General features: G+C 49.1%; 1 protein-coding gene across 1 annotated transcript in view; it reads left to right on the top strand.

The window, feature by feature from the left end:
• Positions 1 to 14,191, top strand: part of LARGE1 (LARGE xylosyl- and glucuronyltransferase 1) — a 488,867-nt gene that overhangs the window by 449,700 nt on the left and 24,976 nt on the right. The window contains exon 11 of the mRNA XM_072973425.1: positions 8,066 to 8,229. Within this exon, the coding sequence (XP_072829526.1) occupies positions 8,066 to 8,229 (164 nt within the window). The remainder of the gene's footprint in view (positions 1 to 8,065; positions 8,230 to 14,191) is intronic.

Genomic DNA, 14,191 nt, shown 5'->3' with positions numbered 1-14,191 from the left:
AGGTAAGACAGGTCAGGAGCTTAGATCAGTGTAGCACATAGCACATCCCTCACTGACTTGAGTTTTGTTTGTGTTAATGGATGCACAGTTTTGTAATTGCTAACTGGCTTCTTTGCTCCCCGACCCAGACTATATGAACAATTAAAGTGCAGACACTGGCGTTCATTCCCCATTCGTAGAGTAGAGCTTATTAATTGTGTGTGATGTACTGATACCTGGGAGGGTGGACCCTGTGCCTTTTTCTTCTTTGTTTCCTCAGAGCCTCAGTCAGTGCTGGGCGGACCCTCTCTAAACCTTCACTGAGTGGTCCTACGCCCATGCCTCTCCCCTCCTACGAAAGAATGAAAGCGGCCCATTGTCTGGTTTCCTTGGAAAACAGTGTTTGGGGTTCCTGGACCGTTGTTGATTAATACACACAGCAGGCAACCAGTGAGCTCGTAATCTCTCTATACCCATACGTGTGGTTTAATAAAACTTAATCGCTTCGTGGAAACCACAGGGAAGAGCCCCGAATTAGGTTCCAGGAGACGTGAGTTAGAGCCCCAGATCTTCTGAGCACATCCCTTATGTCCCGGTTTCCTCATCCATCACCTGGGGGCAAGAGGCCAGCCCTACCTGTGTCATGCAGATGCTGGGAGGAACAGATGAAGACATAGATGTCGAGGCCACTGACCGTGGAAACTGAAAGTGTAAAGCAACACTCTTGAGTGTTGTAATCTTACCCACCAGATGTTTCTACCCATTATTCTAAGGCATCAGAAGGACACATGACCTAAGAAGAAAGATGGCCTCAGAGACGCCTTACTTAGTCTGTTGTACTGTCTTTATCACTTACCAGCTCGAAGAGTGCAAGTAGCTGTGTTAGTTAAGGTAACACAAGCAATTGTAAAAAGGGCTTGGCAGGCTGGTAAGTTCTTGACTCACACGAAGTCCAGGTGGGTGTTCCTGATTGGCACGTGGCTTTTCTCCAGGTTCAGGGCCCCGACTCCTTCCAGCCTGTGGCTCTGCCCTTCACGGAGCATCCTCTGCTGGAGGCTCTTGTTCTGGGTGACAAAGTGAAGACTGTGCATGAGACAGTCCTAAAAGTGCTTTCTGTAGCAGTCAGAATCTGCCCACATTCCACTGATCCGAACGTGGCCACACAGTTACCCTTAACCGCAGGAAGGTTGGAAAGGCTGTGCTGTGCTGCCGGGAAGACCCGAGAATGTGAACACTGCTGAGCACACCGAGGGGAACACAGGACTCAGTCCTCTGCAGTCCAGCACTAGAACTAGAAAGATCCCCAGAGGCTGATGAACAAGGCAGTGTAGTGGCTTGACGATGTACAAGAACTCAGGGGAAACACACCTGGGTAAGAATCTTGGTTGCTCTGTTCATTCATTGCATGACCTTGAACAAGCAGCTCAGCCTTTCAGATGATGACCATCTTCGTCCATAGGGCTGGTAGTGGTCTGTAACCTGTGGAGACGATGTGAGCGTGAATGAGAAAGTGCCCGTTACCTGCCCAAGAGAGCACCTGAGCCTGGAAGCCCAACCTCTTTGTCTTGCTCTTGGGAGAAATGACTTGCTCAAGGTCATGTGGAAAATGAATGTCGGAGGAATCAGGTCTCAGTGTCCAGTTATCCCCATAGTGTTTCCTGACGTTGAACAGAAGTCCATTAGGCCAGAGCCCAGCGACTCACTTCCAGCCCCTCTCAGCCCTCAGGCAGGACCAGCCATCGTCTCTGACCAGCCATCAGTCATCTCTGCCAGCTCAGAGGTCAATCTAGACCACTGTCCTTAAGGACAGGAAGAAATAAATGCAGACTGCTTAAAGGCCATTTTCCCTTAAGTCCAAATCTCCTATGCCTCAGCCGGCTGCCCGAAGAAGCAATTTAGCAAATGCATTTTATCTCAGGAGAAATCAGCCTTTTGTTTCTGTGACTTGCTTGTCAGGAGCCCCCTGCTCCCCGCGTGACTGGAGTGTGGCGAAGGGTAGCATTCAGACCCCACCAGCAAAAGCCACCACCCCGCCCAGCTCAGCGCCTCCCTGGGGAAATTACCTGTGTGAAAAAAAGAGACAGGTTTTAAGCCGCTCAGGTCTCCCCCTTGATATAACATCAGCCATGCGGTCGGTCGGCAATAAGCAGTCCTAGATGAGAATGTGGAAAGGTACATAACGTAATCATCATAACATTGCTTCGGTATGCATCATGCTCTACAGTTTACAAAGCCCTTGTACATCCATTTGCTAATTTGAGAAAATTGCAAGGAATTACTAAAGTACAGAAAAGTGTAAAGAAGCCAATAAAATTCATCTGTGAATCCACCACTCAGAGAAAAGCTTTGTTAACATTGTAATGCGTTCCCTTTGGTCTATTTTCTGTGCGCGTTTTCTGTTTGTTTGTCTTTTGGCTGCTTTGGGATCATACTGCATATGCATTTTTATGGCCTGCTTTGTTCACGCGGCGTTGTCTCTTCCGCCAGCTCATTTGATCCGCACATCCATCCCCCAGGAGAAAAGTAATTGTGCTGTGAAATGTCCCTGGTGTGAGGTCCGAAGACTGGATTTGCAATCCAGACTGCCTCCCTCTAGCTGTAACAGGGAGACTGCTGACAACTTCTGAGCCCATTTCCTCCGCCGTAAAACAGAGATCTGGGCTGAAGGATTAAATTAAGAAAGCAATGCACCTGATTTAGCACAACACCTGGCGCAGAGCAGGTGCTCGGTCCATATTAGAGCAAAGGTGCAAACCACCAGGTGGATAATAAACATCACGTTAAAGCTCAAGGAAGGCATCTGGTTGGTCCAGAGTCCCATAGACCCTGACGTCATACGTCTGATGTCATACCTGTTGTGCTTTCCGCAGCACTCAGTGTGGTTGATGGACAACAGTGTTCCCTAGACCCTATCCCTTAAGCACTGCGATGGCTGCAGGCAACCTCAGAATGTGGTTGCTATGGAACCACACTGGCACCATGAAGTTCATAGATGGAGGCTGCTTATCCCCGGGGACTGCTGGTAGACCCTCCCAGCTAGGGCAGGCCATACCTTGGTAGCCCTGGGAGCACTTTCATTGGCCACTGTTCCCTTTCTTAACATGCCGGGGTGACAAGAACACCCAATAGAAGCTTGCTGGGCATGCAAGGTACGCTCCACGGTCTGGGTTCAGGGGATTCAGAGATGGATGGGATACAGCTCCTGCCTTTAGGAGCTCACTATATGGGTGCTTTTCAGAAAACAGCTCTCAGAGCTCTTTACCTTGGATTGTGGTTTTCCCCAGCTCAAGGGCATGTGCCTGTGTTTGGATAAGGGAGGGGAGAGACCCCGGTAACACCTGCATGTCTTATGTTCTGGTCACTAATTTTCTCTCTCACATGAGGAGGATAAACAGCTTCTTTGAAATCTCATCAGGGAAGACCCTTTGCTCCACACATACATGCCTGGCCGTGCCCACTCTCACACGTCCACACACCTCCTCACACTTTCCCTCTTTCTCTTCATTCGACTGAAAGCCACGCGCTCCTCTCGGCATATTAAAAGCACAACACAAAACAGGTGCCACCCTGCCAAACTGTCCTGCTTTTGCGAAGAACTTGGCAGCTGTTTATTCCCTAAAGGGGAATAATTGCTTGTGTTCTTTGGCAGGTTGGGAGAGAAAGGGAAGGTGGTATCAGTTGCTTACGTGTCCTGCCGGCAGGCAGCACTGTGGTTTCCAGGCATCCTGGGGCCCAAGGACTGTCTGCGATACTCATGAAACAGAAGACGAGCCAGCCCCGTCCAGCCCCTCCTTCCTGGCCTTCCAGACCCTTGCCATGCCATCTCCTTCAGGTGACGTTTCAGGACAGCCAGCATCCACCTAGGATAAGGGATAACCCAGAACATCACGCACATCTTGCGTGCCCGGCAGGCCTCTATTGGATTGTCTTGTCGCCATGTTAAGAAAAAGAACAGTAGCCAATGACAGTGCTCCCAAGAGCTATTAAGGTCTGGCTTGCCCTAGCTGGGAGGGTCTACCAGCTGTCCCTGGAGCCCTTTCCTAATTGTGAGAGCAGTCACTGTGGAAGATGACATCTGTTGAGTCACTCTATAAATGCTGTGTTCAGATGCAGTATCTCCTGGAATCCTCCTGCCATGGCATGAGGGAGCCACTGTGTTACCCCCATTTTACAGTTGAGCAAATTGAAGCTCTGGAGGGTTAAACAATGTACCCACTCACCCGAGATCACACAAGGAGTGGGACAGAAGCGGTAACCTCAGCCCCAGTCCTGTGTCTACTTCTTGACACAGACCCAGAGTTGACCTCCCCAGGTGACCTCCAGATCTCAAAACTGCTTTCTCAACTGTCAAATGAGCCTGAGTGTCTCCTAGATCCCTGGATCACCGGAGAGCTCAAAGGGGAGGGAATCAAGCCCTCCCAGCACCTTGCACGGAGCCGGGCACATGCTTATTTGCTGTCCAAAACCTTTTCAGGCATTACAGACCCTTGACCTACAAATATAGGAGCAACTAATGGGCTTAAGAATGACCCCCTTCAACCCTCCTACACTGTTGGTGGCTGTGTTAATTGGTGCAGCCACTCTGGAGGACACTATGGAGGTTCCTTTAAAAACTAATAATAGAATTACCATATGATCCAGCAGTCCCACTCCTGAGCATATATTTGGCAAAAGCTCTTAACTCAACAAGACACATGCATCTCAATTTTCAGAGCACTATTTACAGTAGTCAAGACATGGAAGCAACTTAAATGTCCATCAACAGATGACTGGAAAAAGAAGATGTGGTGTGTGTGTGTATATATGTGTATGTGTATGTATGTGTGTGTGTGTATATATATATATATACACACACACATATATATGTGTGTGAAATACTACTCAGCCATAAAAAAGAATAAAATAACGCCAACTGCAGCAACGTGGATGGACCTAGAGATTATCATACTAAGTAAAGTAAGTCAAACAGAGAAAGACAAATAGCATGATTTCGCTTATACATGGAATCTAAAAAAAAATACAAATTTTATTTACAAACCATAAATAGACTCACAGACATAGAAAACAAACTGAGATTACCAGAGGGGAAAGGGAGGAGGGTTAGATTAGGAGTTCGGGATTAACAGATACATACTACTGTATATAACACAAATCAACAACAAAGACCTGCTATATAGCACAGGGAACTATATTCAATTTCCTGTAATGAGCTGTCATGGAAAAGAATCTGAAAATATGTATGAGTATGTATGTCTGTGTATAACTGAATCACTTCGCTGTACATGTGAAACTAACATTGTGAATTGACACACTTCAATTAAAAAAAAGAAAAAATTAAAAGAATGACCCCCTTCGAGGTATAACATTAGAGGATACAAAGGGAAAATGACAAGACCAGGCTGTCACAGTGACTGCAGCCTCCTTGTGTGCAGCAGATCTTTCTCGTGCACACTGAGCACCTGTCGTGCAGTGGACATGGTGCTGGGGACAGTGGTAAAGTGTCCCAGTCTCGCCAGAGAAGTTACCCTTAAATAATTTCAGTTCAAACGGACAACTGCTTTGGTGGATTTATGAATTGAGTGCTCTCTTGAGGCACAGAGAAGAAATGGCCTAGCCCTACCTGGTGGAGCCTGTAAAGGTTTCACAGAGAAGGTACCACTGATGCTGAATCTTGAAAGGGAAATAGAAGGTCCCCAGCCAGAGAAGAGCAGGTGAGGGAGAGGGGGCAGGGCGGAGAGGGAAGATGTGCAGTCATGGAGGTAAGGGACGAAAGGCAAGTCTGGGGGGCAGAGGGAGGACCACTGGTGTGAGGATAGAGTATGTAGTGGGGACAGACAGGGATTGATGAGAGAGAGAGAGCATATGACTGTCAGCAAGGATCTGGGTTTGTCCCTGCAGGTCAGAAGATACTGAGTTTAATCCTGCAGGTCAGAAGATACTGAGTTTAATCCTGCAGGTCAGAAGAGGCCACCTGGCTCTAAGTTCTTAGATGGAATGAGAATTCCAGTTTCCTGGCCTTTAAATCAGTTACCCTATTGGCACAGTGAGAATCTTCACATGGGCAAGGACACTGAATTGGATTTGAAAGCTGAAGAGTATCCCTGCTTGCATCCTTTTTAAAAGTGAAAAATGTTAAAGGTAGCTGAGAATGTCTCCTAGATCCCTGGATCACGACCAATTCCCCAAGTGGCATTTGGAAAAATGTGGGTGCATTTGGAGTTGTCCATGGCCTGTCTAAAGAATGGGCTAGAGCCCAAGAGGCTAATTGCCCTGTGAAATGTGGGGGAGGCTCACATAATGAAAAAGTACTCACGCAAAATGCCAATGGCATTATCAGTTATCTAGTGCTCAAAATCCATAAAAAGCTCGGTGGTGTACCGTGAGAAGGGTTTTGGAGACAGCTCTGCTGATCGTGGCTGGGCTCGCTCACGTGCCTGGGGCAACGAGAGACTCCTCTCTGCTCCAGGGGGCTCCCCTCCCCTGGCAGGTTAGCCCAGGCATTTTCTCAAGAAGCAGGCACTTCGTCTTGAGGCCTGGCCTCAGGACTCGGGCAGCATCTTCCCCTCCATTCTGTCTGCCAAAGCGAGTCACAAGTCCAGCCCTGATTCAGGGTTTAGGGAAACAGGTTCTGCCTCTGTAGGAAGCAGTACCGAAGGCCACATGACAAAGGGAAAGGATGTGGGACAGGGTGAAGAATTAGTGATGAACTCAGTCATCTGCAGAGCAAATGTCTTAAGAAATAACACTATAGCTCAATCCATCAAGGCAATGGTCTTAACTGATAGAAGGTCATAAAGAAGTGAGTGGATATACTTTCTTGTTGATTACTACACTATTGGTTTGGAGATTTAAATATATATATATTTAAATATGTATATATAAATACATATATATATATATATTTAGTCTTCTTGGGAAAATGTTCTGTTGCATTTAACTAAGGTAGTAACTCTAGACACAAACTTTAATCTATATTCAACTGTATGTCATTATGTGATGGACAGGGCTCATGTAACAGAAGATATATTGGAAGCAACCATGTGGCCTTTGGCAAATTATTATTTTCTTTAAATAAATTTTATTGAAATACAATTTGCATTTGATAAATCCACCCATTCTAAGTGTGCACATGCTTTCACAAATGTGTACACCCCTATAACCATCACTTTGATCACAACATAAAATGTTTCCGTCACCTGAAAGGCTTCTCTCCTGCCTCTTCCCAGTCCATTCATTCTGCTACCGCACATCCACTGATCTAATTTCCATCACTGTCAAAGTTCTTTTACTGTTTCACTGCAGCTCTACACCTGTAAAACAGGCATGGTCACACCTGCCTGGGAGGGATATGGTGAGGTTTACATGAGAGAGTTGTAAATTGGGTGACTGCGTGTTGGAAGATCTGGAAACCTGTGTGTCTGTATCTGCTTATGTGAAATGCTAAGTTCCTAGTTCTCTGTTATCAGGACAGTTCACTCTTTCACTAGTTGGGTAAGAAGGAGAAGAGTAGAACTGAATAAAGAACTTGTACCAGCAGATTAATGAAGTAAAAGACTTCAGAGTGTTATAAGAGTGGGTACTGAGACTGATTGAACTTGGATGAAAATAAAGGAGAAGATTTGTTTGTTTGTTTATAGGTTTGTTTTGTGTTTCTTTCCAATGCCTAGTGCAGAGATTGAAGTCCTGTAGTTCTAGGGAGAGAAAAGCATCACACAAAGGTTTTCATTACTCTGTTCTTAGCCAGTTTCCCCCGTTACTTAAAATTATTGTGCTAGGTTGTCAAGGAAGATGTTTTTTGTGTGTATAGGGAGTTTGTGGTTGCTTATGTATTTGTCAGTGCTGCCACCATCACTCTCAGCTCAGAAGGTCTCTCTCATTCTCTGATGGTGAAGCAGCTGCCCTTTATCATTATCTCTTTGAAATCAGATTAAATTGCAGAGGAAAATGAAAACAGGATCCTGTCCTCCTGTGTTTGGCCCATCAATAACGTCCGATGGGTAACAGACTAAGGGGAGGACAAGGCACAATGGACTGGCCCCTTTGGGGATTTCCTTCTTGTTCCCAAACCCTCTTTCCTACCTTTCAGCTCCAGAAACAGCTTTCTGAGCTGGATGAGGATGACCTGTGTTATGAGTTCCGGCGAGAGCGTTTCACCGTCCACCGAACCCACCTGTACTTCTTGCACTATGAGTATGAGCCTGCTTCAGACAGCACGGATGTCACCCTGGTCGCCCAGCTCTCCATGGACAGGTATGGCAGACGGCCCCCCATTCTCCACACCATGCCCTCACTCCTGCCCTTCACCCAGTTGATTGGAGAAGGGAGAGATGGCCTCACAGGCTTAGGACATTGAAGCTGATAAGGTGGGGCTTATGTGTCATCCCTCTCCAGCACTGGAAACAAGCGGCTCTAATGTTCTGGTGGTGGTGGTTGGTTTTGAAGATGGAGGAAGAATTGATTCTAAAAATCTGAGCTATACTCAAATTCCCTCAAGGAAAAGGGGAGGTGTATTAGAGGGAGACACATGGACCAGACCCACAATTGCTGTTGGAAAGCAGTTGCTGTTTCTCTTCCTTATATGCATGTTGATGCAAGGATCATTCCTTGAGGTTTATCAGGAAGTACTGACATGATCCCCACCCCTGTGTGGCTTACAGTGTATTGCACTGATTCTTGACCTTGACTGGGGACAAACTGAATCACCTGAGGGGCATTTAAAAACAAACTCATGGCCAGGCTCCACTGCAAACCAGTTGAGTAAGAGTCTTTGTAGGGTGGAGACCTTGCGTTGTTTTAAATTTGCCATGTGCAGCCTGATTTGAGAACGTGGAACTGGTGGTATAACAAGAAATAATTGAGTCAAGTGATTATAATTGTGATAAGTACTTTGAAGGAACAGAGACAGACAATAACAACATCAAGTCAGGGACCCTCTTTAGGTGGCATGGTTAGGGGAAATCTTTCTAAGGAGGGGACATTTCTGCAGAGACCTGAGGATGAGAAAAGGAGTCCAGCAAGTGAATTGCTGAGAATAGTTTTCCAGCCAGCTGAAATAGCAAGTGCAAAGGCCCTGTGGTAGGAAGGGCCTTGCATACTCAAACACCTAATAGAAGACCAGTGTGGCTGAAGCATTGCAGGGGCTTGAGAGGAAAGTGACATAAGATGAAGACTGTAAACGTTAGAAATGCATAAAATATTTCGATTTTATTCTAAGTGTGGTGAGAACTTATTGTAGAAATTTACATGAAGTTTTATACTCTGATTTACGTTTTTGAAAACATCCCCCTGGCTGCCAGGAGGTGAATGGATTCAAAGCCATTCAGTGCAGTGTTTCTATACCTGGCTGTCCTGTGTCTTCTGGCCACCTCAGCTGGCCAGCTTCCCCTGCAAGGTACACGTGGCCAACAGGAGCCGTCCTGGCCCCCGTTTCCTTCCGTCTTTCCCCTTCAATTCCCACAGTTAGGAAGGGAGTTCATCTCATTCTGTCTTTGAATCACTTTGGAGATGCCTGTCCAGCCTATGGATGAGAGCCCGTGGGGTGGTTTTAGGTTTATAAATGAGTTCATGCCTGAAAAGTGCTGGCACACTTAGTAAGTGTTCAGTAAATGTCGCTCGTTCCTAGTCATGAATGATTGAAGAACTCGCAGACAGATGAAGGAACCTGCAGTCGGACACGAAGAGGCTCCCAGAGAGGAAGCAGGCTGGGGGTTCTGGGGAGAGCGCGGAACCTGGCCCCCGAGGCGTCCGGGAGTGATGCGCGTTGGGCGTGGTGCGCGCTGGGCGTGGCCGTGGAGGCGGGTCCCGCTGCTCATTAGCCAATGACGGCTCGCGGAATTAAATAGCTCCCTGGGCTGGCGGCTTCCTCGAGATGCACAGCTTCCAAGACGCCTGTGCAGAAACTCGGAGCACGTGCTGACGGTAGCAGGTGACAGACACACGATGGGACAAAGGGGCGAGCTCAGAGGTAGCACCAGCTCCGTCCTCCACCCGCTGTGTCATCGCAAGCAAGGTCTTTCCCTTCACACGGCCGCAGTTTTCTCATCTCCAAAATTCCCGTGATGGCTCAGCAGACAGTCCGTAAGCATCTGTTACTGGTGTGTGCGTGCCAGGCTCCTGTGGGGCTGGGAATATAGAAGACTAGTCCTGCCTTCAAGGAATAACTAGTGTATTCAGGGCTCAGACCACGTATTAGTTTTGTATTGTTGGTTAATAAGTCACCACAGATCCCACAGTGCAAGGAACATACATTTGTCTGACGGCGTCTGAGTCAGGAGCCTGGACACGTGTCAGCAGGCTCTCTGCCTGGGGTCTCAGGCCTGAAGTCCAGGTGTTGTCTGGGCTGCGATCTTGTCTGGGAGTCGGTGCACTTCTGGGCTCATTCAGGGTTGGGCAGAATTCACCTCTAGGATGCAGGTCCTGTTTCCTTGTTGGCTGGGGGCCCTTCTGAGTTCCTGGAGGCCACCCTCAGGTCCTGGTTGTGTGGCCCTCTGAGCGTAGCAGCTTCCTTCTTCAAAGCCAGCGGGAGAATCTCTCCAGTCTGTTGTATCACCGAATCACAGTGATTTCCCATCGTGTTCTGGGTTCTGCTCGCACTCCTGGGAGGGGTGATGCAGGGCAGATACACCAGCGGGGCAGGAGTCTAGGGATCAGCTTCGACTTCCGGCTGCAAGAGGCAGGAAGCAGGTGCTGACGACAGGGGGAGGCTGAGAACCCCTGGCAGGAAACCCCCTTCCTGGCCAGGGCAGAGAAAGGAAGATACAGGGATTGTTCCCGAGGGAGGTAGAGGCCCAGGAGACTGAAAGCAGAAGGCTCGTAGAGAGAGAAGGAGGTCCCCTGCGCCACCACATGGAGAGTGTCCCTGGAACAGAGAGGACACGGGGCCCCCTGGGGAACACACGGAGGCGAGTGTGGTTAGAGCTTAGGTGCTTAGCGTGTAGGTGAGGAAGAGGAGAGCAAATGAACTTGGCCGGGTAGGCAGGGTGTGGGGAAACAAAGAGAGGTGGCCAGTCCTTCAGCTCAGACCTGTCAGGCTCTCAGGGAGAATCCACGAGGGACTGACCTTGACCTGTGTCCCATGTTACCCCTAAGCTTCCTTGTCAGTCTAGGTGCCCATGCTCTCCCCGACCAAGCCTAGTGTACCTCAGCCCCCTCAGACGAGGCACCTGAAGCTCAGACATTCTGATCTGCCCACGTGCGTGAGTTCCATGTAATCCCAGGCTCCCATCTTTCAGAGCATCCTGGGCTTCCTTGGTCCCATTCATGCCTCCTATTACACATTCAGTGTATCACCAAGACATTCTGCATCAAGATCAGTGGCCAGTGGCTGCCTCCAAACTCTCCAAACTTGGGTGAAAACATGAGACTGTCTGTGAAAACCCTTGACACTTAACCTTGCATTCAGTAAATACTTGCTGGATCCAGACGTCTGACCACAGCGTCTGCACAAGGCAGGTGTTTAGGAGAGGTAAAGTGATGTAAGGGGAGAAAAAAAGAAAGACCTAGGTTCAAAGTCAAGTTGTACCACTTACTAGCCATGTGAATTTGGGCAAGGTACTTAGGGTTTTTGAGCCTCACTCTACTTATCTGTGAAATGGCAATAATATGGTCAAGTTCACAGATCACTCAGTTTTATAAAGTAAGAGGCTGGAAAATGCCCCATGAGAAGCAGGTATGCCAAAAATATTAGCTTCTCTTCTTCCCTTAATGTTTTACCTTTATGCTGGCTGTGGGATTTGCTACCCGGAATTTATAATCAGAAGAAAAAAAATGTTTAATTATTAACAACCCAAATCCATCCTTCTTCAGGCACTTGTTATCAGCAAAAGAATAAGGCAGGACAGGGCCTCTCCTGTCCAAAGACATCCAGCCCGAAGCATCCTCCTGGCCAAGGCTGCAGGAGACCCGGCAGGACCTCCCCTCACAGCTAGCTGGCCCCTCTCCCATCTGCTGCAAACACTAACCTCAGACGCCTTCCCCTCCAAGCACACACATCCCCGAGCACGGCAGGCGCATGTTCCCCGCAACATGTTGTGACAAGTACTGCCAACTGGACAATACCTCTGAGAACCCAAGGAATTCCACGCCCTAACAAGAGATGCTTAGCGGGACATAATCCAACATTATAAAGCAGTACTGCAAACTGATGAAGACAATGGAAGTCCCCCTTCTCCCCCATCCCACACATCCAATTATGATGCGGCAGGCTGACTGGTGCCTGTTGGATTGATTTTTAATTGAAGAAACATTTCAAGTGTGTTTGTAAGCCTTTGAGTCAGAAGTAGGCCCTACGTGAGTGCCACAGCAAATTAGGAGAGCCAGCAGGCAGTGCCCAGTTCCCTCTAGAATTCCGTTCGGAAGGCATAAATGTAGCCTCGCCTGCCGCAGCCATGGGGCTGGCAGGTCTGCTCCCCGCCCTGCTCCTTGGGAGGGACGGAGGCTTCCCTCCCATCCCAGAGGCGGACGAGAATGGTTGAAAGGACAGAGTGGGCTGGCCAGGAGGGATCCTGGCCACCGCAGCCTGGCCAGCTGACCAGGAGGCGCTTGCTCTCTCCTGCCCTTGGACGAAGTTGTTCAGGTCCTAATGGGAGTTCCAGGGAATCGTGTGGCAGAGGGAGGGGCCTTCTGTCTGTCTTCTGCGACTCGAGGGGAGAGACCGTGAACTGAGCCAACAGGTCCCATCCTGTAGAGCCAGGCTGCTCCAGCCAGCCACGCAGCATCACTCGGGAGTCTGTGAGAATACAGATTCTCAGGACTCAGCCCAGACCCGCCCAACAAGCATCTCTAGAGGGAGGCCCAGGACTCTGCTGTCACAAGCCTCCCGCATGAGCCCCAGCCTGCTGGAGAGGGAAAGGGACTCCCTTCCTCGTGTAACAGCCAGGGTGATATTTTAAAAATCTTTCCATCAAGTCGCATTATTAGAACTCTCTGATGATTTCGCATTGCCTTTAGAATAATATCAGAGCTGCCCACTGTGGTCTCGCAGACCCACCCCTCCATGACCGAGCACCCGCCCACCACCCAGCTCTCCTCTCTTCCTCCTCCCTTGCCCGTCTGCCGTCCACACTGGTCCTGTCTCTTCTTCCTTGAACATGCTAAACTCTGCTCGATCCCATGGGCTGTTCTCTCTTCTTGGAAAGTTTTTCATCCAGGCTCTCCCAAGGCCGATCCTTCTCATTGTGCGGGTCTCGCGGTGGCCTCTCCGTCTGGCCTTCCCTGGCCAGCCCTCGCCCTGAGTCCCGTGTCTGGTTCTGCTGCCTCTCTAGCTCTTCGTTCACTCCGAACTTACCTTGATTTGTTATCTCCTCCCCCCACTGGAAAGACACTTCAAAAGTGCAAGAACCTTGTGTTTCTTGTTCGTGCTGGGGCCCAGCCCAATACCTGCACCTTGCTGTTACTCAGGAGATAGCTGTAGGCTGAGTGCATGTCTGAAAGGCAGAATTGGAACCTGAGGGGGAAATTACAGCTCTCATGTCCTGGGTACCTGCTGCATTTCCGATTTGCGCCAGACATTGATAGGGGTGAGTAAGGAGACTTGTTCACACGGTGGTGGTCACAAGGTTCCAAGGGCAGCTGGGGGCAACCCCCCCACATACAAGCACTTTTTAATACCTCTGCTTGCTTCGTGTTCCCTAACATCCCATGGATCAAAAGCAAGTCGCAAGGCCAGCCCAGAATCAGTGTTGGGGAGGGTGCTACCACAGGGTGAGACGAGAGGGAGAGGAATGACTCATAGCCATTCTGTAATGCACAAAGGTGTTGTTACCCCTGATATGCAAATATGGACATGTAATCCTGGGGATGCTGACGCCCTCAGAGTTCAAACCCAGTTCTGTCTGAGCCCAGAACCCATTGTCACTGTCTGTAGCCTGCAGCCTGCCTGCCTTGCTCATGCACCAGGTTGGAGATGTCTGCCTTGGAGGGAGTGGGTTCCCCATTCCAGCAGAGGTTGAGTGGCCACCTGCCCGGGCTGCTTGGGCCGACTGACGTTCTAGAATTCCTTCCAATCCCAGTCTTTGAGGTTTCGGACTCGACCATCTCCCTGCCTGCTCCCTTGCTCCTGCCCGGACCGTGTGGTACTTCCTGTCTCGGTAGGACTCCCTGGGGTCTTTTTGGATCTTTCTGGATCTTCCAGACCTCTCTTGGGCCATTCCTGAGCCTCTGACCTCCTCTTCCCAGTGTAGGGGAGGGAGACAGCACGGGACAGAGCACCAGG

The sequence above is a fragment of the Vicugna pacos genome, chromosome 12 (assembly GCF_048564905.1).
Source record: "Vicugna pacos chromosome 12, VicPac4, whole genome shotgun sequence".
In the NCBI taxonomy this organism is placed as follows: Eukaryota; Metazoa; Chordata; class Mammalia; order Artiodactyla; family Camelidae; genus Vicugna; species Vicugna pacos.
The sequence above is the reverse complement of the archived record's forward strand: the minus strand, read 5'-3'. Positions and strand labels throughout refer to the sequence as shown.